The following is a 27,947-nucleotide window of genomic DNA, read 5'->3' on the forward strand; positions in this document are numbered from 1 at the left end:
AGAGGTTAACCAAAGAACTTATAATGCATATATGCATAACCCATGGACACAGACAACAGAGTGGTGAAGGCCTGGGGGAGGTGGCTGGGGTGAATGAGGTCAATGGGGGGAAAAGGAGGACATCTCTAATACTTTCAACAATGAAGATAAATTTAAAAATAAAATATATGAATATTCATAGCAGTATTATTCCTAATAGCCAAAAACTGGGAACAACCCAAATATTCATCAAATGATGAATGAATAAGTAAGATGTGCCATATCCATAAACAAAATATTATTTAGCCATAAAAAGGAATGAAGTATCCATATGTACTACAACATGGATGGACATAGAAAACATTATGTTAAGTGAAAGAAGTCAGATACAATAGGCCACATATTGTACATTTCATTTATATCAAAGATCAAGGATAGGACAGAGACAGAAAGTACTTTAATGGTTGCCCAAGCAATTGGGAGAGACTGCTAAAAGATTCAGGGCTTCCTTTGGGAAAATATTCTGGAATTAGTGGCAATAGTTGCAAAACATAGTGAATATACTGAAAGCCACATAGTGGCATATTTTATGTAATGTGAAGTATATCTCAATTAAAACAAGGGATAATAAACAAAAGCTATGGGGTGTGTCAAGAATTATAATCGTCATAAATCTGTGTGCCCTTAACCCCTCAAATTTCAAGGCAAAAAATGCTGAGGACCTGAACAAAAAGCCAGTGGCTTGGGATATGGCCAAGTAGGACCCACGCTCAACAGTAACTAACCAGATGCTACTGGAAAAGGGACGAGGAAGAAAGTGCAAAGACTTCCGGGCTTTGATGATGAGATAACTGAGAAAAAGGTGAAGCTCTTCAATGAGACAGGAAATAAATGATGAGAAATAGTTTTCTGAGACAGAGAGGAAAATGGTGAGTCACTGGACCCATTGAGAGTATGGTTTCAGAGGGACCCTGAGCTGTCACCTAGGAGACGGAGAATACAGGTGTGGAGCTTGGGGGAGAGGCTAAGTTGCTCTGGGCTGGGGGGATGGATTTGAGGATCATCAGAACAAACACAGTGGAGGAACTACCAGTGTCCCAATGCTGACACATTCCCTGAACCATCCTCCTTCTCCTCCTCCTCCTCCTCCTCCTCCTCCTCCTCCTCCTCCTCTTCCTTCTCCTCTTCCTCCTCCTCCCACCCCCCACCCCCATCTTCTTCCTCCTTCTTCTCTTTTTTCTGAAAAAGCCTTTTACCTTGAATGGATGTGATAACATATGGAAGTGGGGCGCTATTGTTTCCACCAGTGCCAGTGTTGACCAGCCTGAGAACAGACCATTCTACCCTCATTAAAATGATGTTCCCAGAGCCTTTTTAATGAAAAGGGAAATGTGCTTCAACGTTCAGGGGGAAAACGAGAACATTAACTTCTTTTTACTATAGGATCTTAACTGTGTCAAATGCGCATTAAAAAGAGGGTGAGAACATGGACAAATGAGCAGTCACCGCTGGCTAGTCTCACAGTAGTTGTGTTTTTCTCCATTAGATGTGCTTTTTGATACATTCAAATTTCCCTACAAAGAGCATGTATTACTTTTAAGATCAGAAACATGGGAAGGCTGGGAAAAATATTTTAATCAAACTCGAAACAGACGGTAAGAAGGGATAAAAAATATTAATGCTAGACGATGTAAACGCAAGGCCAGAAAAAAAAGGTATTCTTGAAGATAAAGGGAACATTACATAAGGGTAACAACCACCACTAACAATGAAGCCATGCAGATACAAATCTATGTTGCCAAAGAAACTGACAAGATACAGAAATCAAACATTATTAAAAACACGGGAAGGAACAGTCATTGTAGAAGGTGATGTTAAAACACCATTATCAAAGAGACGTAAGAAGACAAACTCAGAGTCTATCTAAATACACATAATTGATGTCTGGCAGGAATTCAATTCCGTGATTGCAGTGTGGGGGTCTTTTCAAGTGTATATAGAACATTTATAAAACTCAATAATACTAGTCACAAGGAAAACCTTAATAAAGAAAAAAAATGTTAAATTTATCTTTCCATTAAAGAGAAAGTACAGGGGTGCCTTCCCTTCTCAGCCAAAGAGAGAGAGAGAGAAAGAGAGAGAGAGAGAGAGAGAGAGAGAGAAAGAGAGAGAGAGAGAGCGCATTAATGTAGTCCACTCCACTCCCGGTCTCGTAGGCCAGGGGTGGGAACTTCCGGTCCACAAGCAGAATAAAGCCTGCGAAATCATTTGGTCTGGCTCTGCCAAGGCATTAGGGCCGAGTTAATAAAGCGTTTAACCAAATATAGCAAGCTAATACATTTTAAGTTGATAATTTTGCATGACCCTGGAATGATGTTATAAATATCCATATGGCTGTTGGCAGAAAAAAAGGTTTCCCACCCCTGCCCTAGGTACTGGGGAGGACAGGGAAGGATGAATGGGAGTTAACATTATGGTCAGAATGGACCAAATGCCTCTTCCTGCTTGTTCTCACCCACTGACCTCTTTCATGAAAGCTGAGGTGTGAACCATTGAAATGGTACTTAACTCAGTGGTTCTCAAAGTGTGGTCCCTGCACCAGGGGAATCACCCAGGAGCCTGTAAGAAATGCAAATCACTTTGCCCCACCCCTGAACTCCTGAAACAGAACTTCCTCCAGGGTAGGGCTCCAGAAGGTTCCCAGGGGAAAGCATCTGAAGCTAAAGGTATATAGACACCCTGGCTCCCTCAGCCCTGGAGCAGGGTAATTCTGAGGGGTGGCTTTTACACTGGCTCCAGAGTCCCCCTGGGATGAAGCTCCTGTCACCCACAGTAACAATCTGCATGACACCCCCTTGGAGGGGTGCATTCCCTCCCTAGTCCTACTTCCCCAAGTAAATTAATGCATTCAACTCTTTGTCTCAGGGTCTGTGTCTTGGGGAACCCAAGCTAAGGCATCTACTGGAGACCCCACTCCCTTCTCTCTGGCTGGGCTCTGCAGAGATTTTTGTGGGAGAGGGAACCCCACAGGCAGTGAGTCCTCACCCCGTTATCAGTTCCCTCTCTTCTCTGGGTTGGCCAGCTCTTCTGAGTGGCACTTCCAGCCCCTCAGCTGCTAGCCCTTTGACCAAATGTCAGCTACCAGCCAGGCCCATGGGACAAAGTCTTGCCCAGAACTTGGAGTGGGGATATGCAGGTCGAGGCGGTATCACGGGCTCCAGGAGGGTACAGGGTATCACAGCAGCACAGAGCAGGGACTTAAGATATCGGCAAAGTCTTGGAGGGTGTGACACCCATGGGAGACCTGGGGAAGGAGTGGGGCTTAGCCAGGAGTGAGGAAGGCGGGTAGTAGCAGAGACTCCCTGCAGGGGTCTGAAAGTCCTGCTGAAGCAAGAGGTCTGTCTGGGTGCACAGAGAGGCTGCGAGGTACGCTGTGAGCAGCCAGGCAGAGCTCTGCCAGATGACTTAGACTCTTAAGTCTTAAGAGGCTTCAAGGAACTGCAAGCCTCCTTCTCACAACAAGACTCTCAGTTTTCTAAAAATGTATTTTTATTGATTTCAGAGAGGAAGGGAACGGGAGATAGAAACATCAACGATGAGAGAGAATCATTGACTGGTTGCCTCCTGCATGCCCACTACTGGGGATCGAGCCTGAAACCCAGGCATGCGCTTTAACCAGGAATCAAACCGAGATCTCCTGGTTCATAGATCAGGGCTCAATGTCAGTTTTAAAAGTATATATAGATAATGAAAAGGCCAGAGATCAAAAAAGAAAAATAGGGATGTGAAAAATTCAGCAAATGGCCCATCTGTCCTCCAAATCCAGAGGACCCACCACCACCAAAGAGTAGTGCCTGAGGGCACACTGCTATAATGCCGGTTCAGAAGGGCAGGGGGACTTTAGCCCTTGAGCCAATCAAATGTGATTGGGTCACCCGGAGCTCCCCAAGATAATCAAGTTTCAAACAGGGCCTGTGGCCCATCCTGCCTCTCCCGACCAGGGCTCACAGGATGATCCGTCTGTACTCAGTATGCTGAGAGCAAGGGGTTCAGCTGGCCCTTAATCCTACAGTTGCTCAGAAGATAAGCCTCCTGGCTGGCTTTCTGTCTGTCACCTGCTGTGGGTTCTCTGCCTGCAGTGAGCACAGTGGATTCTGCAGGCTACGAGCCAACACAAAGGCACAATTAGCCAAACCAACCCCCCACCACCTCAACACCAGGCTCTCATCTCCAAGGACCTCAAAGAACTTCTGGTGCTGCCATCCAGTATTGGCTTGTTTTATATTTTTAAATTGAGCCACCATTCCCCACAGAGCTCAATTCCAAAAGGCCTGCAAACTCTGCTCATTTCTGTCCATGGTTATTGTGGGCACAGCGGCCCAGAGGGGAATTCTGAGGTAGGACTTCCCATCACAGGACAGAATTTCCCTTGTTCTCTTGCCTCCCGGGAAAGGGGGTGTGTGGAGGAATTCAGCCCTTTGATGCCATCTCCTTTATTAATAAGAAGAGAGGAAATTAAAATTAGTCTAGATACATCACTGCTCGTTTACTCGCAGCCCTAGAGGACTCATCAACTAATGGAGTGTTTGCCTGGACTTCCTCCTTCAAACTTCTCCCTTTCCCGGGATACGCCCCAGGAACAGAAGACAGAGGCCCTTGGGCTGGTACTGGAATGAAGGGGCATTTCCCCTGCTGATACTGTGAGTTTGCATCTTCCTCTCTAAGAAACCCCTGGGTCAGCCACCCCCATACCTTCGTCGCTGTTGTCATCCACCAGGATGATTTCCTTCAGCAGGTGTGTGGGCGTGTGGTTGACAGCGCTGTGGACCGACCGCAGAATCACCGACAGGGCCTCGTTCACAAAGATAAAAATGATGGAGATCTGGGGCAGCTCCTTGGAGTACTTCAGCTCCTTACACCTGGGGAGGAGAGCAGGGAGAGCCACGTCAGGAAGGAGGGGCACACGGGCTGTGCTGGACACAGTGAGGATGTCCGCCCAACCCTTGTACATGTCGTCCCGAGGCATGAGTCATTGGTTCCCTGTACCAACTGGTCCTCTTGGTTAAGAACTGAGAATAAAAACCTAAGGAGGAGAGGGTCAAGGGATCCAGCCCCACTTATCCCAAATTTGCCAACCCTGTACGAATGGGAAGCACAGTCTTGGGCACACATCTGCCATACCACAGGCTGCTGCGCCCACATGTACCCCCTGGTTGCGTCAGTGCCTACCTGTCCAACTGCCCACTTTGGACACCTGCACTTCCTTGTTTGGGGCTCGCCTGCTATGATGCCACCTAAGCAGTTACCAGCCCTCATCAGCTCTCATCCAGAGACTGCTGGGGGCTGATGCATAAACACCCGACTCCCTCAGCTCTGGAGCAGGTTGACTCTGAGGGGTGGTTTTTACACTGGATCCCAGGGTCCTCCTGAGATGAAGTTCCTGTCACACACAGTAACAATCTGCATGGCACCCCCTTTGGGGATGCCTTCCCTTCCCAGTCCTACATCCCCAGTCCCCTCTCTACTTCCCAAATAGACTAATGCACTCAACTCTTTGTCTCAGGGTCAGTGTCTGGGGGAACCCATACTAAGACATCTACAGGAGACACTTGCTCTCACAGAGCTTACACTCTAGGAGACATAAAACACACATGCAAATAATCATAATCAAGGAAGCGGGTCCTCAGCTTCCTGACACACCCCATCTCTTCTTCCTAAAACCTCCGTGAGGACAGGAAGTGGCACCACCTGCCTAAGAGGTCCTCCCTCTTATGACCCAGCAACTCCCCCATCCCAAAGACAGGCGAAAGGGGAGAATCCTTTTCATTCATGCTGGACTCGGGGGCAGAGATCTGGTGACGTTAGAGATGGTAGAATGCCCAGAGAACGTGCTCTGCGTGGCTCAGTCCCAGGAGCACCCACACACTGGGCATTTGGTTCCCCGCTTAGTCTGAGCCACAATGGAAATACCAAGAAGAAACAAAGTGGACTGGAATCCGGATCTCGCATTCCCCTTCCCCCTGTAGAGCACAAAGTGTGAGAGCAAAACCCACGCAACGAGAGGAAGGAATGGAGTTAGCAAAGCAGGAAGAAGATGGAGCAAGAAATGTGGCTGTTTTTTATGCTGAACAGCTTGGCCTGTGTCGGGCCATATTAATCATGTAGGCAATTTTCGGAAGAAAATAAAGTTTTGTTGCAATATACATTTGTGTCTCCTGGAAGAGACCGTCCAGAGATGCATTGATCATGCAGCCTCATTTTTACCACATCGCTGTAAATTCACCTCTGGGGCTGCCAGGGAGATTAGAATGGATATTGACGGGCTCCTGGGCAGTCTGCGGGAATCATCTCATTTACTGTGTGGTGATCCGAGAGAGAAGGGCACCGGGAAGGTCCCTCAGAGCCCCCTGGCAGCTGTCCTGAGCCTGGCAGGCTGTCAGCTGCTCCTCCTCAGCCCATTACTCACCGGCCCATACATGTGAGCACACACACCTTCCATACCCACCTCCTCTGAGCATTCATTCCTGGGGCTGGTCTCTTTGGTCCTTTGTTTTCAACAGCCTCTGACCCTTGAAATTCAGAAGCAAAAAGGCCAGAGTGCACTGTACCAGCACCGTCTTCTGCACCCACAGACCATGGGGTCACACTGTAGTCAGGCCTGAGTTGGGAGTCAGGCCTCTTGGCCAGAGCAGACAGGGCCCCCTGGTGAAATGGGAAACATGGGAGCCTCAGGGGGACGGGAGGGATACAAGGGAGGATGGGAAGGGGGCTGATCCTTCTCTCTTCATGAGTCAAGGTGGCCATTCAGTAAATCCTGCAGGATTTTCAGAAGTGAGAAGTGCTCTGCCTCACATTGGACACGTTACCCTGGGAACATAGCTCATGTTTCTTCACCTCTAAACTGTCAGAAAAACCCTCACCATACCTAGCTCTGCGTGGATCAAGTGAGACCAGGCTTTGAGAGCCCTGTGAAAATTTGGTGTAACATCTAATGGAAAGACTCAGTCTGTCTGGTTGGCCCCTCCATCCTCCCTTCCACTCTTCTGTTCCATCCTACACATTCCTAATCACCACTGGCCAGCCTTCCCGAGTTTTCACTCAACCAGGCCATTCCTGCAGAACCCACCCAGGACTCTCCTCCCCAACAAGCCCAGGTCTCTAACCTCGCCCAGCTTACAATGATTCACCTCTCCTGTGCAGACATCCTCAGGGTCTCACCATAGGCAGAAAGTAGGAATACAGTCATTTTTAAGAAAGTCAGCATTATTTTTTTAAATATATTTTATTGCTTTTTTAGAGAGAGGAAGGGAGAGGGATAGAGAGTTAGAAACATCGATGAGAGAGAAACATCGATCAGCTGCCTCCTGCACACCCCCTACTGGGGATGTGTCCGCAACCAAGGTATATGTCCTTGACCAGAACTGAACCTAGGACCTTTCAGTCTGCAGGCCGATGCTCTATCTACTGAGCCAAACTGGTAAGGGCGAAAATCAGAATTATTTTTGTTGGTCTTTCAACTCCAGGGTGATAGACTCTGCTTAAAAAATATCTCTCTAATCTGGCTTATTGCCTGATACATAGAAGATGCATGGAATATGCTGGGGAGATGGGCAACTGAAGTTTTAATCATTCTCTGTAAGGAGTAGCATAGACAGATATATATGTTACTTCCAATCAGATGTCCAATGCTGGACAGGACAGAAGATGAGAGCGGGAGGGAGATTAAGGGTGGATGGTACAAAGAAAGAGAGAGACTCTCCAGCCACAGAAGTACTAGAGATTGCACAGAGGAAGCGAATATACAGAGCTCCTGTAGCTAGGAGTTGGTGCTAACACAACTGTTGCTGTGGCCTGATGACCCTAGGACAGTAGATCTTGGTCCCCCATACCCTGCAGACCAAGGCTGACATGACAGAAGCCCCTCCCCTCCTTCCCAAGTTCCTGCAGAGCTGAGGGGGGAAGGGGCTCAGAGCCACAGAGATGCATATGGTGCTCTCTGGGTGACCCCAGGGGTGGCCAACGCCAAGTAGACTGGGCAGGTCAACCTGGGGAAGGCAGCAGGCGGCTCAGCTTGGCTTCTAGCCCCATCTCGACATAATGGAACATACAGAATCAGACATTTCCCACTGCAAAATCCAGGTAAGTAAGAATAACCTGGGAGTGTGTGAGGATAAAAGAATAGGTCCCAGACTGAAAGATACGCAGGGAGTGAGGAGAGGATGACACACAGCAGAAACAACAAAATACCTCAAAATCTATAGTGGGTGTGTGTGTGTGTCTGTGTATGTATGTGTGCGCGCGTGCATGCATGCCATGCACTTCCTCTCGCAAAACAGACTCAGGTCTGGGTCCCAGAAATCACAAATTTCCTTTCAATAACTAGTCAGCAAGCACTAAACAATCCTTTGCCTGAACAAAAGATGATCTGGATCAACGTCAGTCAGTGCTCCAGGCAGGAAAGGGCTGCAGAGAAATTCAAGACCAGGCTCTGCTCCTCAAAGCCTCACGAGGAACAGATTCCTGCGAAGCTGTTCTTGTAGAGAAAAGAAAGCAATCAACTAACCAAATGAGGTCTCTTAGACACCTCACATCTGTCCATCTGACTGCCTGTCCAGCTGTCCATGTGCTTGAGATGCTTCCTTGTAACTCACCTCAGTGATCCCTGTTTCCCACTTCCTCATTCCCAATCACCCCAAAGCCCTTGGCATTGATTTCACTTAATGCCAGGAATGACTTCACTTATTTCACTGATGGTAAGGAGAGGAGAGCCAGGAGACCCAACCTCCACTGGGAACCCTCCAGAGAGAATCACAGTTGAATTGAAAGAAGGTCAGGGGCCGAGGCCCCCATCAAGGAAGAAATCAAAGCCCAAAGAGTTGGCCGCGCCTTCTCATAAGCAGACCGCTATCCATGATCAGCTTTTAAGGAAACAACTTATATGACCCAATGTTTTACAGACAAGAGGTATCAAGACACACTGTGACCCAGTCTGCCAACTGGAAACAAAAAGATGACCCCAAACATCCCCATTATTGTAAAAAAAAAAATTAGATGCAATGTAGTCCAGGAGACCCAGGAAGTTACAGATAATGATGATGATAATAACCAACATATACACAGCAACCCCCATGCCTGAAACTGCTGGGAGCTCCTATGTCCTGTACTGTCTCATTTCATACTCACAGTGGGCAATATCTCACAGACGAGGAAACTGGGGCCCAGAGAGGTGAAGTCATTTTCCCTAACTCGCACAGCAACCTGCCACAAGAATGCCAGGAAGTGAACTTCATCATCTGATGTTTAGACCCTTCCATTGCTCTTGCCAGACCAAGGCAAAATGTGGTAACTGCAGCAGACAACCCCCACAAAATTTCTAGCCTAGCCTCTTCCTAGCTGGGACTTTGGCAAGTTGTTCAGTCGATTTGAGCCTCAGCTTCCTATTCCTGCCCTAAAAGCCCTGACTAGGAGACAGCCCTCTGTGGACAGTGGCACCGTGCCTATAGCCTGCTAAGGGCCAAGAGTACAGACCAGGAAAATTCCATGCAAGTGGGATGTGGGTGAGCAGAAGCCAGCCCCCAAAACCCGGGATTAATAAGGCCGGTAAGAACATAGGCAAAGATCCTAGTATTCTTTTTTTTTTCTTTATTGATTAAGTTATTACATACGTGTCCTTATCCCCACCCCTATTACCACCGCCCCCAACCAAAGATTCTAGTATTATGACTGTGATCTGGGCAGGTGCTACCTTGGGTGGTGCACCAGGGTGTTATCAGAAGCCTCTGAACTGAAGGACCCCAGGGTCAGAGAGCCCCAGGACCATTGGGGCTGGATGTGGAGGGTGCACCTGTGTGTGTTCTCTGGATGGCTGAGTGGGGCTGGTTCACGGCAGGTGCGCACAGGCCTGCACTCAGGCTCCAGTTCTTTTCCTGGTCCTATTCCTGCCCATCAGTCCCTCAGGTCCCATCTAAAGTGAGGGCTCCCCTTCCAGGGCCTACCCGGTATCTCCATGTCACTTGGCTCACATGGCCCATCACTGTGGGGCTAACCTGCAGAGTATTCCTGGCTGCTCACCTCAGCTCTGGCTCCCAGGTGCAATAAGGCCTCTCAGTTTCTGCCCACCAGCTGCCCCACCCTAGTGAAGGGACCACTCACCGAGCACTGCCTAAGCTCTAACCTGCTGTCAGTAAGCGGGAGTCCTGGGTTTTGACAGCTGAAGCACACCCAGGACTCTAACAAGGCCGTTTGTAATGCAACGCAGTGGATGCTAAGTGCCCGATGGCTGTACCTCCACCAGAGTGATGGATGAGCTGAGTGGGACCAGGAGGGCAGGGAAGATGAGCTGTGAGCTGGATTTGAAAGGTGGATCAATGGATCAAACTTGCACAGTCAAGAACAGAGGGAGGGGCGGGCAATTAGAGCTCTTCTAAGCACACAGAGGCACTAGGGTCCCCTTATTTTTCTCTTCCAGAAGAAATCTGTCTAAGTTGGTTTAGAGATGGAGCAGTAAAGAGCCTGATGTTGGAACCTCGGACTCACATCAAGTTCTGCAAAGTCCTACGAGACTGATGTTTATTTTCAAAATGCTTCACAGACAGACATAAGGTCATAAAAACCCACGCATAAAGATTCCGCAGCTCACGACGCCTGTGCTCTAAGGGCCAGGCCTCTTGCCGGGTGCCGAAAGGCAACATGGACTGAAATGAGAGGGAGGAACGTTCAGGGAGTCTACAAAGAATAGGCAGTTTGAGTCAGAAAACACAGCCTGGCCTCCCCAAGGGCAGCCATGCTCTAATGAGAAAACCATTGATAATTGTGACAGACGTCGGGGGACACATGTTCACAGCCACTCCTCCCACTGCTGTGGCAAACATGGGAGGCGAGGACTCCTTCTGAAAGGGCCTCGCCATCACCATCATCTCCAGACAATATCACACTCACTTCAAAGTGGACGGTCCCAATCCCTGAGTGTCTACCTTGTAAATTCTGAATGAGCTTTCTCTACGAGAGCAATCCTGGAATGTCCCTCTGTGCCACCTCTCCTGCACTTCCGGAACTGGCACACCTGTTCCCTAGCCAATGGCCATGCTCTTCCTTGGCTGACCACTAAACTTAGCCTTGAAGGAATCAGCTCAGGAGGTCAGAGCTCACCCCACATCTGTGCTGTGGACTCCCCAGCCTCCTCCCACCTCAGTGCCTTGCTGCTCCCACCACTCTCTCACCTCTATCTTCCCTCTCCCTCCACTGATGTTTGTCCAGTAGGGAACTCAAGTCTCTCCCAAGTAAATAAAAGAAGTCCCTTTCCCATGGCCTTAATCACCATCTTCCCTTTGTTTGCCCTTCCTGTCTCCCTCCTTTATCTCCCATTCATTCCACTGGCAACTTCCAAACCCGCATCTCTGGCCTGTACCTTCACTCAAACTTCAGCTCCCCACTGGACATCTCCACTTGGGTGTCTCCCCAGCCTCCCAAATTCAGTATGCCTAAAACTGACATCTGCCCCTCTGTACCTTCCTGTCTTCATTCAAGGGTATCCCCCTTTCTCTTCAGGAGTCAAGTTAAAATCATGATCCAGCCAACGTGTCTAATAGCTCAACACGTCCATAACTCACCAGATCCTGGATATTCTGCCTCCGTGAGGATATTTTATGACACTCAGCCCGTTGCCCCCATCTCTACTGCCCTAGCTCCACTCATCAATTCCCTCTTGCATGACACCCAAAGGTGTAACTGGACCCTGGCCTCCAGTCTGCCCCTCAGCAGCTAAGCCCCATTCTAACCATCGCATCGATGCAGGAAGGAGCTTCCTAAAATGCAAATGTGATCATGTCACTCCTCACACTATCTCTTTGCCTCTCCATAGCCTTTGGAATTTGACTCAGATTCCTTTGCCTGGAACCCACGTTGAGCCCAAGCTTATCTCTCCAACCTCATCTCCTACACCACGTTCCTCCAGCCACTGGACCCTGTATTCCCCAGAACTGGGAATGCCGCCTCCCATTCACACACACTTTTCTCTCTGCCTGAAGGGCCCTTCCTTCTGCCTGACACACCCTCCTCCCTCCAGCCCCAGCTCCAGGCACCTCCCCAGAGCCCAAGCTGGAAGTCTAGCCCCTCTCTTTGTTACTTTCTCTCCCTCAGCACATGGCCATCTGGGCCCTCTTCCCTCTGTCCTGTCCCACTGCAGGGCAGCTATTTTCTTCTTCTTTCCCCAGCCCGCTTGCAGGCAGATAAATGGTGACTGAACGAACGAAAGAAAACCCTTCTACCTTCCCTATGCATTCCCTTTGCTCTTCTTGTGATCAAAGGCATCACTTATCTCCTCCCTCAATTATGACACCGGTGATGGCACCTCAACACTTAAAAGATACCATCCTGAACACAGCTGCCTGCTGTCTCCCTGCATTTACTAATCAGTCCTCGGATTCTGAAAGCTGCTTGGGTCAAGTGCATTAACCAGCTCAACACTCCTTTTTTTCCCCTTCCTCCGCATCAAGCCTTTCCTATAATCCTAGGAAAGAGTGGTATCATTTTTAGCAACAGCGAACCTTGCAAAACAAGATGTGGGGCTGAATACCTGAGATGTACGAGGCCCGTTTTAGACCTCTCATTATTAGGGAAAATGCACACTTTGCCGAGTGGCTTCACTTCCTCCGGCTGAAGGAGCAGCACACCTCGTTAGCTGGGTTCCCACAGAGAGCAGTCTCCGGGACAAACTGCCTGCTCCGGCATTCAAGGCCCTGTGTCCTGCCTGCCCACCAGTGGCACTGGGGCCATTTTCCTCTCATTTTAATTTTTTATTTCTTGATTTTAGAGAAAGGATGAGGGGGAAGAAGGGAGGGAGAAAGAAAGGGAGGAGGGAGGGAGATGGATTTGTTGTTCCACTTATTTATACATTCATTTGTTGATTCTTATATGTGCCCTGACTGGGAATCAAACCTGTAACCTTGGGGGTACCAGGATGACGCTCTAACCAAATGACCTTCCTGGGGCCATTTTCATGAATCAAGACTCAGCCTGCTCTGTGTATGGCATGGTTCTTATCCTGGTGAGCACAGAGCTCCAGGAGGAAAACCCTCAGAAAGTAAATGCAAGATGTTGTGAGTATAGGAGTGCTAGTTTTTTTCTGGGGCAAAAATTCATACCCTTTCCTTGGCTTCTCACAGGAGCACGGTAGGAGGGGATGAACCCAGGCCACATGGCTCAGAGCACCATGGCCAGTTTGCAGCCCCTGGTTAAAGAATAGTGCCCAGGCCCTGTTTTCGGGCACCATAGGGTCATAAAGCTCTATGCTCCCCCCTTGCCAGCCTGGTTCCTATAAATGTTTACTTTGAAATACTCTCCAAACCATTTTTGGTTTTTGGACCGATTACCTACTGGCTTATGGCCTCCTGGGAAGCCACATTCTCTGAGTTGAAAAGAGTTGCTTTTCCAAGGACAAGGCAATTGCCACCCGCCAGAAAAACCATGAGACTCAGCTCTCCTTGGCCAGGTGGCAGCTATGCCAGTTTCAAGGTGTAGTAGGAGGTGGTAATAGGGGCAAAAACCCTACCTGTCCCTCTCTATCTTCAGAAGGTTTTTTTAAGTGCAAGGGGTTAGTTCACCTTCTCTAACCCCCAGTTCTTCCCAGAGTTCCCTGCTCTGTGCACACTGCTTTCTCTAAGAGGGAAGCAAGGTCACACACAAACGGGGCAGGAGCTGGGGCAGCCTCAGACTCTCAGCTCTGAAGATAAATCTGTCCAGGTAGGAGGTATCTTATCTTCCTGTATTCAACTGAGGAAAGCAGAATAAAGAAAAGAAAAATTCTAGAGTTTTATTAAGCAATGGCCCAGGGACAGGATTTCTGCAAACAATTAAAGGTAAATGAATGCAGACAGTTTCAGGCCAGAGCTAAGACACCCTCAGTGGACTTCTGGGCCAGCAAATGTGCCTAAGTATTCATACACGGTGTTTATTTGAGAACCTTTTAAGGTGAGTCGAATGAGAGGGGACAGCCCCGACCGCTGAGGAGGGACGAAAATACATTAGGAAATGATGCCAATTGGAAAGAATAAATAACTGTATTCCAAGGCCCAGCAGGTCCAAAATTTGGTCAATAGGATTCTTCATAGAAACTGAAGACCACAAACACTGTGTTCCCAGCCAGTCTCGCCTCCCCCATGCCCAGCCCCTGCACAGAGCTCCATTTGGTTCCAAAGGCCGTTATCCCATAACTTCAGCACAGCAATGAGAAACATATTACCCAACGAGCTATTTTTCCTTTTAATGTTCCAGCCAAATTGGCCATTCAAGCCTGCCTTTTTACTCACACCGACTCTGAAAATACTTCTGTTTATTCCCACATCTGGGCCACCACTCTGTCCTTGGCGTTATTGTTGTTACTTTCATTATGTTACCGCCACCCATGAAGTCTTCCCCGAGGCCAGGCCCTCCCCACTCGGAGTCAAATCCCACACACCAGCCCCTCCAGGCCCAGTTGGGTCCTAACCTGGCCTTGGGTATCTCACTTGGATAGAAAATGCCTTCTCCCTCCCTGAACTGCTGGTGTGATTCAGAAGACTCTGCTTACACTGTGTGGTAAATGCATTAATGTCCCCACCCTTCCCCTCCGTGCATGCATGGGCTTTGCCACACAACTTGGAAGGTTTTCTTACTAAAGAGGCTACATTTATTCCCCCCACACTTTGGATCCTGGGCTCAGACGCATGACTTGCTTCGACCAGTAGAACAAGGTTAAGTGCTTGTGCCAGATCTAAGCATGAGCCTCAAGAGAGCTTCTCATGCCTTTAGCCATCACCTGAGAACTACTGGGCTGGCCCTCTGGTCCCAAAAGAGGATGGATGATGAGTGGAGAAAAGGTGGCCCCCACAGGACTCACATGCATATGTGAGCCCAGCCACTGCAGCAGCTCACTGTGCCAAGAACTTGAGAGTGTAGGTAGACATCATCCCATTCGTTTTCACAATGAGCCAATAATGTACGGACCCCATTGTGCTGTGGAGAAAAGCGAGGCTCAGGGTCCCTTGCCCAAAGGCAAGTGAGTGGTAGGCAGAGCCAGACTTTAAAACCACATGTGCCTGACTCCAAGGCCCTTTGTTTTTGCCTCTGAGAAAAGAAATTATTTATCAAGGAGGATCTGAGTGGAGGGGTTTTTGATGGATTCTGTTTATTCATCTGTATTTCACTGTAGTTTCCAGGGTTCTACACCAAACATGCACTACTGTCATAACTGAACCATTTTATAAATTGTTACTTTTTAAAATATTTCTAAGGAAATAATTTTACCACTTGACTAATGATGTCAACATTGACCTGAAAAAATAAACAGGTAAGAATAATAAAACTATTAAGGGGAAAAGGGTTTAAGAAAACCTGGAGACTTATATGATGCTAAAATCCAATATAAGTTAATAAAATTTAATCAAGAACAAGCTGACTTACAACTGACCTTGCCCTAGAGAACTGATAACAAGAAACTGCCACAAACCAAAGAGTAAGGACGAATCATTCAACAAATGATGCTGGGACCACCGTCTCTCTATTGGGTATAATAACAAGAGGTCCCCCCCTCCAAACACACTTTAAAATAAATTTTAGATAGGTAAACAGTTAAATTTAGAACACCAAGTATAATATAAGTGAAATAAAAATGTAAGTGAATATTCATAATACTCTGCAAGTTGAAGAGTCTTCAATAGTTTCATAATAATTGCAAACCTCTGATCACAAAAAAATAATAAATTTTAAAAACAACAGCAAACTGCAAAAAAATTTCACAGCAATTACAAAAGTGTAAAAGATAATGAAAACCTGAAGAACACAATTAGATAAATAAAAATACGAACACACAATTCAGAGAATGAAAGAAACAAATAAACATGAAACTAGGTGGAGCCTCGCTAGTAATAAAAGAATTTCAAATTAAAACAATAATGAAATGACATTTTGTCTCTAGGTGGTGAAATTATAAAAACATTTTTCTTGCCTCTTTATACATTTGCTGTTATTTTTTTAAGAGTGAGCAAATATAACGCAGAAAAACACATCAGTTTGGATTAACAGATGGACAAAAGAACCATGTTGCAAAAGAAAAGAAAAGAAAACTTCAATGCTTGACCAACAATTCTTGGATTTCCAGCTGGCATGAATAAGAGACACCCCAAGTCATCCCACACATGCACTCTGGGGCCACAATCAGAGATGGAATTCTGAGTGGAAACAGAGATCACAACTATTCTACCTTTTCAAATGCAGGTGTGAGGGAAAGATGGCATAGCCCGACCTCATGGTATCCATTCTAGAAAACAAACATACCACCGAAATGGACTCCAACTTTCCTCTCTACCCAGAAGCTATTCTGAGGCGGCCTTGTATAATAAACATAAAACCAATCACTCCCAATTGCAGGCCGTTCCCTGTTAGTCAACACGTGGCTTTGAAAGGGCATGCAAAACTCACACAGAAAATGACCGTAATTTTCTTTGAAAACCGAGCTAGCTCCAGCTATATGCCAATTTCTTAAGGTTGTGGGAACCGCTGTTTACAATGATAGTAAATACTAAAGAAGATGTGAGCCCAAGCCTGGGCATTTTATAAAGGAACTGAACCATCCCATTGAGCTTGCCAGGCATCCTGTCTCATTCATTAATACCCATTTACAAAACAACCTAAACTTATGTGACCGATTCCTCTAGGACATACTTCTACTCGGGAGTAGAATCACATGAAAAGAGACTTTGATCCTCTTTAAATCCCATTTCCATTGTTTTTGCAATGTCCTGTAGAATTCTCCCTCCCACTTTTGTATGATCCCTCAGAAAGGATGTAGCTTTCATCCTTTTCAACCTTCCTCCAGGTAATGCCTTCTTTTCTAAAATCCCATAGGTAAGATCTTCTGCTAACTCGGAGCCCTCCATTTCGACTCAACTCTCACATCGTGGGCTGGCTGGTACAGAAGTGGTTGTAGATACACGAGGCAGAGTGTAATAATAAATCTTTCCATGGGGCTTTGGCCCCAACAATTAGCCTTCTCATCACTGGCCTGTAGGTTCCATGGAGTCAGGAACCACATCCCTCTGGCTGATATAGTTCCAGCACGTAAGTTGTGTTCAATAAATATCTGTAAGTACATTAATATACAAAATAGAAAAAAAAATCCTAGTCACTTGTGGCATAAAGACGTTGTATGGAGCATACAGTTCTGGAATTCCAATGACTTAATGAAGAGTCTACAATTATAGGAAGACTGAGTCCCCTCCCAGGGTACCTCCTATGCCTATGATGAAGATGCCACATTAGATCACTGCAGAAGCAGCTCAACTTGCTGAGGATGGTGACTTTACCTAATTCCAAACATATTTTATCCTACTAGCAAGAGCCAAGAGAGAGGAAACTAGACAACTGAACAGTACAAATATGTCTCAATGCTTATGGCAGATGGAAAGCAGCGCCTATCCCTAGATTTTAATGTGGCTCTTGTACCAGTATTCATACATCTAAAAAACTGTCACAGGGAGGTTTGTTCAGGATAATGTGGGAGCTCATTTCTGCCCTGCAAGGAGGTAGAGGGGGCCCGCCCCACAAAGGTTTTGCTGATGAGATGAAATCTGACCTGGGTCAGGAAACATGAGTATGTAATTTCCAGGTGAGAGCTTGTGAAGGGAGAGAGGGAAGGAAGGGAAAATTGCTTTAAGCAAAATGAAATGAATAGCGTGTGCAGAAACAGAGGAGAGAACATGTGTAGTGTGCCACCAAGAAACAGAAATAGGTGTTTCGGGGAGTGACTGGGTGAGGATAAGGAAACAGCAGGTACTCTGAAGGCAGTTTATACAATTCAGGCTCGATCCTCCAGCAGTAGAAGCCACGATGTCAAGGATTACTGAGCAGGGATGTGACATGACAACATATGGCATGTGTCTAAATCAAAAAACCGCATCCTTCAAGTCAGGCCAAGATGCAACTGAAGAAGCTGAGATCCAGGCTCTCAAAAAGGACATGGGTGGAAATGTTCTCTGTTCAAGGAGCTCATTCATGTCAGACTGTGGGATCGCAGCCCTAACTCCTCACCGTGTCTGTTACTCTGTTCCAGCCATAGCCTCGGACACTATGCCCCAATTGGCCCAGTCACTTTGGGCAATAAGAGACATCCTCCAATGATGCTGTGATTGGCTCTGACATTGCAATTTCTCTCCTAGGTCCCAAAGCCTTGGCCCACTCACAGGTAATCAGAGTGGATCTTTGGCTGGGCCTATCTCCTCCTGAATAAAGGCCATAATAAAAAAAATACTTATTTGATCACATAAACTTATAGCTCACTGTATGATTGGCAGAAAATAATGTTTTTTAGTTCAAGTCATCAGAACTATGGAGAAGGCATTTTGTCTTATAGGCAAGCCCCCGAAACTAAATTTAGGTGGAGCTGGTGGACTCATCACTGGTTGGTGAGACCTCTCAAAGAAGCAGGCAACTTGCAAGATCTGATTTTTCAATTTCCCAGTGGCCTCAGGCAATAGGAGGCCTTACCCCTACCTGGCCCCACCCTTTAAAGGTAAACCCACACAACTTGGGGTTATCCATCCAGAAATCACCAACAAACATGTCAAACATAAGGGAAGCTCTGCCTACACCAAAGGCTAGTGGGCCAAAAATTACAAAGGGGAGGACTGGGATTCAGGGTTTCCACCAATACTCTTTTCGATGCCACACCCTTCATCGACTCATCCTCATGCTAATACCCATCTACGTTTTGGGAAGTTACTCTGAAAGTAGTAAGGAAGATGTTTTGAAAAGAGGAGGCAAGGGAAACAGGAAGATCAATAAGAAGATAAATAGAGGCTGGCCAGAGTGGTTCAGTCGGTTGAGCATCATCCTCTGCACTGAAAGGTTGCTAGTTCCATTTCTGGTCAGGGCACATGCCTGGGTTGTAGGTTTGACACTCAATCAGAACATGTACAAAAGGCACTGATCTATGTTTCTCACATTGATGTTTCTGTTTCTCTTTCTCTTTCTTTCTTTCTCTCTCTCTCTCTCTCTCTCTCTCTCTCTCTCTCTCTCTCAGCATGTCCTTGGATGAGGATTTTTTTTAAAAAAGAAGATAACTAGAGAAGTTTTCCCAGAGACATGCAGAGAACCTGGGTCAGAAGAACGAAAGCTTTCTTGCTGGTAAAATGTATGACTTAGGATAATTAAATAGTCACAAATATATGCATTTAACACAGTCTGAAAATATGTAAAGCAGAATGTATCGAAAATTCAAGAAGAGACAAATTCACAATCATAATGATAGTAGCACATCTCTCTCAGAAATCAAAAGAAGCAAAAATATCAAATAAATATACAAAAGGATGATCAATCTCTATGGCAATCAAAGAAACATCCAAGAGCTGTAAGGAAATATGTTTTTTATCCTTCAGGTTGGCAAAACAAGTTGAAGACTGATCTTGTACAGAACTGTCAAGTATGAAAAAAGATACACACACTGCTGGTTGAATAAATAGGCAAAGTTCTTTGGAGAGCAAGTGAGCGGCATCCATCAAAATTAAAAATAAACATGCCCCGCATGTCCATGTCAGACAGATGCACATGAAGCAGCCGACAGAGGCTACCTTGGTTGAGGAGAGTGAAGTTTGGGGCTGAAGTTTGCAGATGGTTTTTTGGCTTTCTATATACATATACACAATCCTTAAATAATAGAATCAACTGTCATTTGTGTATTTTCTTTCAATTAAAAAAGACTTTAGCCCTAGTCAGTTTGGCTAAGTGGATAGAGTATTGGCCTGCGGACTGAAGGGTCCCGGGTTCGGTTCGAGTCAAGGGCACATTGCCCGGTTTGTGGGCTCGATGATTCTCTCCCATCACTGATGTTTCTATCTTTCTCTCCCTCTCCCTTCCTCTCTGAAATCAATAAAAATATATTTTTAAAAAAATAAAAATAAGAAAAAAGACTTAGAAACATATTACATATTGGCAGTTAGAAAGTCATAGGAGACAACTGTAAATCTCAATATAGAGTTTCCCATGATGTAGAGGAAATGGCAGATGCAGAGCATTAAGAGCATTCCTCCCCAAAGCCTGGAAGCGGAGGGAAAAGAAGTGGCCAGCAAGTTGGTTCAAGACGAGAAATCCTTACTTGGCATTCAGCCCCAGCAAATGAGTCCCTCTGGCCCTGTGCTCCCACATCCTTGAAGAATCTGCTTCCCTGTTCTGCCACCAGGCCTGATTGCAGGCAGGAGGCATGTTAAGGTCTAGCAGTCAAACTAATAGCTTTTCAAAATTAGTGTCCTGGCATATCTTTCCTTCCTGAGACATGTTACAACCTGTCTCTGAGAGAGAGGTGTGTGTGTGTGGGGGAGGAAGAGAGAGAGAGAGAGAGAGAGAGAGAGAGAGAGAGAGAGAGAGAGAGGGAGAGGGAGGGAGGGAAGGAACTTAAAAATTGCTTTAATGAATCATTGCAAATGGGCTCTAATAAAAAATAGGTAGCAAAATGTCTGCAATACTCCAAAGATGCACCTCCCTTACCTGGTCCAGGAGCTGGTGGTGGCACTGGAGAATTCCAAGTGTTCCCCGTATACTGTCTCTGTGTCTGGGTGAATGTGGTAGAGACAGCAGCAAAACTGCAGAAAGTATAAAATACTCGCAAAATGATGGGGCTTGCTAGCAGTGGAACATCAGATGGTCTCTGGAGACATAAACAGCCCCAAGAAGCCATTTTAAAAGTTTCAACAAGAGAGATCTGTGCATACGTGGAGACCAGTGTTGGAGGGCACCTCCAACTGGGATTCTCCTGCTGAGGTCCAGTAATAGTTAGCGGGCCCTTCATACTGCTCGCCCTGGACCTTCCGAGAGGCCTCTTAGAGCCCCTTGGGCAGCCTGTGGACCCTTCTGGTTCTAGCCAGCACTGAGGGGACAGTGGGCTTGTTGGTGAGTAGGGTGCAAAATATTCTTCAATCTGGAAAAATTCAGTGCACTTGGCCTCAGTACCAGTCTGTGCATGAAAGTTTAGCACCTGTGGGAATCCCTTCACTGTAGCTGCTTAACTTGGCTGAAAGTTACTGTATATACAGGTTTTTTTTCCTGCCCTCCCCACACTGCCTGTTCGTTTTAATGATGTTGGCTATAGCCAGACCTGAATAAGACTGGGGCAGGACAGCCTCTCTGCCCGGGGGTAGCTGCTCAGGAAGTCTGGCCACCAGGAGCACAGGAGATGGGCAAGTAAAGCCATTTGGAGAATTCCATCCACTTCACTGGCTAGTGGGGACTCAGCCAGAATGCCTCAGTACTTGCTCCAGAAGGGGAGAAGAATAGCCGTTATGGAGAGGCTGGTCAGTGTACTGGTCTAACACAGGGCTTCTCAGGCCTGTCTGTGCATGTGAACTGCCAGAGAGTTTTGTTAACATGCAGATTCAGATTCAGATGTGGAGTGAGGCCCGCGATCTGGCATTTCTAACAAGCTCCCAGCTGATGAGGGGGTTAAGGGTACGTGGATCCCACTTGGAGTCGAAAAGACTTAGAGCAGCCTTGACTTTGAATCCCGGCTCTGCCACTTACTAGCTGTGGGCAAGTTACTTAAGTCTTCTGGGTGGGGAGTGAGGAGTGGGAAGGACCTGAAAGAGGAAGCAAAGGGAGGCTGGTTTGAAGTCAGAGAATCAGCCAAGAGGAGAGTTCCAAGCTGGGGCGATGAGAGTGGGAACAGAAAGGTCTAGATCAAAGGGAAGGGAGGAGGCAGAGATGTCTAAAATGAAAAGTGTCTAAAATGGCAACAGCATTGGCAGCTGGCTGCTACAGAGTGACTGGGACATAATGAGAGTTTGGAAAAGATTTTTCTGCTCTGAGGGCAAGGACTTTGCCTCAAACCACTACTGTATTTTCCAGCGCCTGGTGCAATCCAGAGCACATCATCCATACTCCAAAAATATTGGTTCAGAGTAAATGAATGCATTAAAAATGGAAAGAGGCTTAAAGAGCAGCTTGTTCAAGGCCCCGTATTCACAGTTGAGGAAAGAGTGCCCAGAGCAGCTGAGATCTACCCAACATCACACCACCAGGGCACGATCTTGGAGTTGGGACCTGAGTTGCCCTTCCAACAGGTGCAAATTGGCCATGCTTCCTCCACAACCCATTGAGAAGGCACTGGAAAGGACTGAGTGGAGCGTTTCCTATAAAATACACATAAACTGATTTGTTTCCTTGAAATACTTTTGCCAAGATAAATGCCACTAAATCAGCATCTTGGCCATAAAAGAAAGCAAAGTAAGTCTTCATCTGAATCAAAGAGCCACGTGTGATGTACTCCCTTAGGCCTGTGCACAAGCTTCAAGGAGGTGAAATGGGATCAATGAATTTCTTTGTTAATCTTGATATTTGCAGGAAGCAAACGAACCAAGCGCTCTGCAAATCACCGGATTTAATCTTCAGAATTACTTATACTACCATTTAGGAGAGTTTTTGTTTTCTGGAGAGATTTGCACACAGCAGGTGGCAAACATTCTAATTGCTGTTAAGTACATTTGGTGTAATATGTTGGGGGAAATGTAGTCGTTGAATCAGTTAAGCATGAACACACATGCTCACGGGCAGAATGCAAGTTTGCACACAGACACACTCACCAAAGTGTTTTAGTCACAGAGACAAAATCTCATACAGGAAAAGAGGCTGCCTCTTCTAGACATTAACAGCATCTGAGTCCAGCCATGGTTCAATCTCATAAGCAAAGGCCCCGACAAATTATTCCCAACCTCATATATTCCTGTCTGCCCACTCCTCTCTGAGTTCATTTGCAGTCAAGATGCAATGCTATTTTCTATTTATAACATATATTGTGCTACAGTCACCAGGATTTGTAACCTGAAGCAGAAGACATTCAATCTATGTAACAGGAGTAAAGCCCAACGGGAACTCGATGTCACAGCTACTTTATTCTGCTAAGTATTACAGCCACACATGCCCGCTTCTCCTACTAGATTGAAAACTCCTTGCAGTCAGGAAGCATGTCTTGTTCATTTCCACATTCCTCAAGCTCTTGGCTGTGTGTCTATCACCTAGTAAATAAGCAATCACTATTTGTTGAACTAAATCAAAGATTCTTCCCAAGAATTAGAACGAGAGAAGAACAGAGGAAAACCTGAAAAGGGAAAGGGACCTTCAAGACCACCTTAGGTCATGGAAAATGACATTAGTGGGTTTCAGGTGCTAAAACTTACCAGGAGAGGCACACTGATGAAGCTTGTTGACTCCCAAATCACAGCTGCAATGCAAAACTCAAAAAAAAAATTTTTTAATGATAATCAAATCCTGGGTTGATTTCCATTTATATTGTGAAACCATTTAAGGTCTTCCAACCAAGTGTGAAATAATTCATTTAGTCTTGGTACAAAAGAAGAACCTTTTTAAAATCTGAAAACTTTCAGCTAAGTAAATAATGTATCCATAATGAAAATAAGGCATATTGTGGTTACCTAACTATTCTGATTAATGGGAAGCCATTAGCTAAACCATACACAGGACCAAGTTTCAAAGAAATAAAGTATAAGATTGCAACGTCTGAAGTTGCCATATCTAGTCAAATATCAGCGACTTCATATGGCTAACCAAATATAATGAAAACACAAGTACTAAACTAAATCAACTGAACACAATTTGATATTTTAGGGCTTTTATGAGGACTTTTAGTGAATACTTTTGTTTAAAAAGTAGTTCATCTGCTGATCATCCAGACACTAAGACTAACAATTCAGATAAGACATGACCTCCACCCCCAAGATTCATAAGTAAAATAAAGAAATGTGACTTCCAGTTCAGATGAGTCCCTAAAGCAAAAACCCTAAAGGAAGAACAAGTGTGCGATGGAAAAGTCACTTCGAAGTTCCTGGGAACATGACCTTTGAGCACCAGTTATCACTCTAAATATAGCAGACAGACAGGCATAGGAAATTGGTCTGATCCCTATATGATATTAGGCTACTCTATCAAGATTGGGAGACATAATGGATCTTCCTAATACATAGAAACAAATAGAGGCAGCAAAAATAGGGAGACAAACATATACCAAATGAAAGAACAGGAAAAATCTCCAGAAAAAAAACTTGATGAGATTAAGTGAGGCAAGCAATCTACCAGATACAGAATTTGAAACACTGGTTATAAGGATGATCAAGAAACTTAACGAGAACTTCAACAAAGAGAAGGTATGCATAAAAAAGGACACAGGGATCATAAAAAAGAATCAGACAAAAATGAAGAATACAGTAACTAAAATAAAGAAAACACTAGACGTGATTATACCCAACTTATAAAAAAAAAAATTCAAGAGGATGAAAGACTCCAAGCTCATTTTACAAAGCCATCATTACCCTGATTCCAAAACCAGACAAAAACATTACAAAAAAAAGAAAATTATAGGCCAATATCCCTGATGAACTCAGATGCAAAGATCCTCAACAAAATATTAGCAAACCAAATTCAGCAATACATTAAAAAGATCATACACCACGGCCTGGCCAGTGTGGCTCAATGATTGAGTGTTGATCAATGCACCAAGAGGTTGCTGGTTTGATCCCTGGTCAGGACATATGCCCGGGTAGTGGGCTCAATCCCCAGTAGGGGGCATGCAGGAGGGAGCCAAATAATGTTTCTCTCTCATCAATGTTTCTCTCTAAATATCAATAAAAACATATTTAAAAAAAGATCATATACTGAGATGCAAGTTTGTTTCAATATCCATACATCAATTAATGTGATATACCACATTTAAAAAAGGATAAAAATCATATGATCATATCAATAGATTAAAAAATTTTTTACAAAATCTAGCACCCATTTATGATAAAAACTTTCTGCAAAGTGGGAGTAGAGGGAACATACCTACACATTTTAAAGGTCATGTGAGAAACCCAGAACTAACATAATTCTCAACAGGAAAAAGCTAAAAGTGTTTTGCTTAAGACCAGGAAAAGGTAAGGTTGCCACTTTCAGCACTTCTATTCAACATACTATTGGAAGTCCTAGCCACAGCAATCAGACAAGAAAAAGAAATAAAAAGTATCCAAATTGGAATGGAAGAAGTAAAACTATAATTATTTACAGATGACATGATGCTTTCTACAGAGAACCCTAAAGATTCCACCAAAAACAAAAACTACTAGAACATAAATTAATTCAGTGAAATAGCAAGATACAAAATTATTATTCAGAAATTGGTTGCAATTTTATACACCAATAATGAACTATTAGAAAGAGAAACTAAGAAAATAATCCTTTTTATAGCTTAATCCAAAATAAAATACCTTGGAATAAGTTTAACCAAGGAGATAAAAGACCTGTACTCAGAAAATTGTAAGACATTAAAGAAATTGAAGGAGATACAAATAAATGAAAACATATTCCATGCTCATGGATAAAAAGAATTAACATTGTTAAAATGTTTATACTTCACAAAGCAATCTATAGATTCAACACAATCCCTATCAAAAGACCAATGGTGTATTTCACAGAACTAGAACAAATAATCCAAAATTTTATATGGAACCACTAAAGACCCAGATTAGCCACAGCAATCCTGAGAAAGAATAACAAAGTTGTAAGTGTCCAGCTACCTATCATCAAACTATACTACAAGACTATAGTAATCAAAATAGTATGGTACTGGAATGAAATAGACACATAGGTCAATGGAATAAACTAGAGAGTCCACAACTAAACTCATAGAAAACAGTGTGGTCCATTAATATATGAAAAAGGAGGCAAGAATATACAATGGAACAAAGATAGTCTATTCAATAAATGGTACTGGGAAAACTGAACAGATACATGCAAAAAACATGAAACTAGACCACCTTCTTACACCATATACAAGATTAAACTCAAAATGGATTAAAGACTTAAACATAAGACCTAAAACCATAAAACTTCTAAAAGAAAGCACAGGGAATAAATTCTTTGACATTGCTCTTAGTAATATTTTTTCTAATATATCTCCTAGGTGAGGGAAACACACAGACAATAAATACACTGGATTACACCAAGCTAAGAAGTTTTGCACAGAAAAGGAAACCAACAACAAAAAGAAAAAGCAGCCTTTGAATGGGGTAAGATATTCACTAATGATACATCTCATAAGGGGTTAATATCCCAAATTTTAAAAGAACTCATATAAGGCAATACCAAAAGATCCCAAACAATCCAATTAAAAATGGGTAGAGGAGCCGAAACCGGTTTGGCTCAGTGGATAGAGCGTCAGCCTGCGGACTCAAGGGTCCCGGGTTCGATTCCGGTCAAGGGCATGTGCCTTGGTTGCGGGCACATCCCCAGTAGGGGGTGTGCAGGAGGCGGCTGATCGATGTTTCTCTCTCATCGATGTTTCTAACTCTCTATCCCTCTCTCTTCCTCTCTGTAAAAAATCAATAAAATATATTTAAAAAAAAAAATGGGTAGAGGACCTGAATAAACATTTCTTCAAATAGTGAAGGCCTGGGGAGGGGTGGGAATAGAGAGGAGGCGGAATGGGGGGAGGGGGGTAGATCTGTAATTTTCAACAATAAAGATAATTTTTTAAAAAAGATTACATACAAATGGCCAATAAACATACGAATAAACTGCACTAATCATCAGAGAAATGCAAATTAAAACCACAATTAGATATCACATAATACCTGTCAGAATGGCTATCATCAATAAATCAACAAACAACAACTATTGGTGAAGATTTGGAGAAAAGGGAACCCTCTTGCACTGTTGGTGAGATTGCAAATTGGTGCAGCCATCATAGAAAACAGTATGGAGGCTCCTCAAAAAATTAAAAACTAATTTATGACCCAGCAATTCAATTTCTGGGTATATATCTGAAGAAATCCAAAACACTAATTTGAAAAGGTATATGTACCACAATGTTCATTGCAGCATTATTTACAATGGTCAAGATATGGGAGCAATCCAAGATCCCATCAATAGATGATTAGATAAAGAAGAAGTGATACATATATATAATGTAATATTACTCAGCCATAAAAAAGAATGAAATCTTGCCATTTGTGACAACATGAATGGACCTAGAGGGTATTATGCTAAGTGACACAAGTCAGACAGAGAACTATAAATGCCATATAATTTCACTTAAATGTGGAATCTAAAGAACAAAATAAATGAGCAGACAGAAACCCACTCTTAGATACAGAAAAGAAACTGAGGATTGCCAGATGGGAGAGGAGCTGAGGTGTTGGGTAAAAAAGGTGATGGGATTAAAAAGTACAAATTGGTAGTTACAATATAGTCTTGGGAAAATAAAGTAGAGCAGAATATATTGAATAATATTGTAATAATTATTTATGGTGCCAGGTGGGTATTAGAATTATCAGGGGAATCACTTTCTAAATTATATAATAAACCACTATGTTGTTCACCTGAAATTAATATAAAATAATACTTAATGTCAAAAAAGTTCATAAACTTGTAAAGTTATTAGTCCAAAAAACTTGGAGGGGTATATTAAAAATAAAGAAGCAAGCATTCCTGACAGGAGTTATTGGTGACCAATAAGTTCTTGTTGAATTAATATATAAATGAATGACACACTGGGACCCATAAATATTACATAAGTTATCAAAATCTCCAAAATTCCTGGTTTGCAGTGCTGTAGCCAACAGTAGTTATTCCTGTATCTAGTTTTATAGTCTTTACCATCTATATCAGTGATTCTCAAACTTTAACATCGTAAGAACCATCTGAAGTGGCACTTGAACTATATATCCCTAGGCCCCACATCTAGAGATTTTAATCCAGCCTATCCAGGCTGAAGCCTAAGTATCTGTAGTATAATAAGAGCCCCCAGGAATTCTGATATAGTTGCTTCTCTGATGTAGGTTAATATTCCCATCAGTATAAACTAGTACCTCCCAACTTAAAATCAGAATTAACATTTTGGGCTCCTTAAATCCAAATCTTTCAACACATTCTGCAAAATAATAATAATAATTAAAATA

General features: G+C 44.4%; 1 protein-coding gene across 3 annotated transcripts in view; it reads right to left on the reverse strand.

Annotated features, from left to right (window-relative positions):
• The window catches only part of GALNT17 (polypeptide N-acetylgalactosaminyltransferase 17), a 410,474-nt gene that overhangs the window by 210,544 nt on the left and 171,983 nt on the right, over positions 1-27,947 (reverse strand). For all 3 annotated transcript variants that reach the window (XM_008141499.3, XM_054714818.1, XM_054714817.1), the window contains one exon: positions 4,732-4,898. In XM_008141499.3, the coding sequence (XP_008139721.2) occupies positions 4,732-4,898 (167 nt within the window). The remainder of the gene's footprint in view (positions 1-4,731; positions 4,899-27,947) is intronic.

The sequence above is a fragment of the Eptesicus fuscus genome, chromosome 4 (genome assembly GCF_027574615.1).
Source record: "Eptesicus fuscus isolate TK198812 chromosome 4, DD_ASM_mEF_20220401, whole genome shotgun sequence".
NCBI lineage: Eukaryota > Metazoa > Chordata > Mammalia > Chiroptera > Vespertilionidae > Eptesicus > Eptesicus fuscus.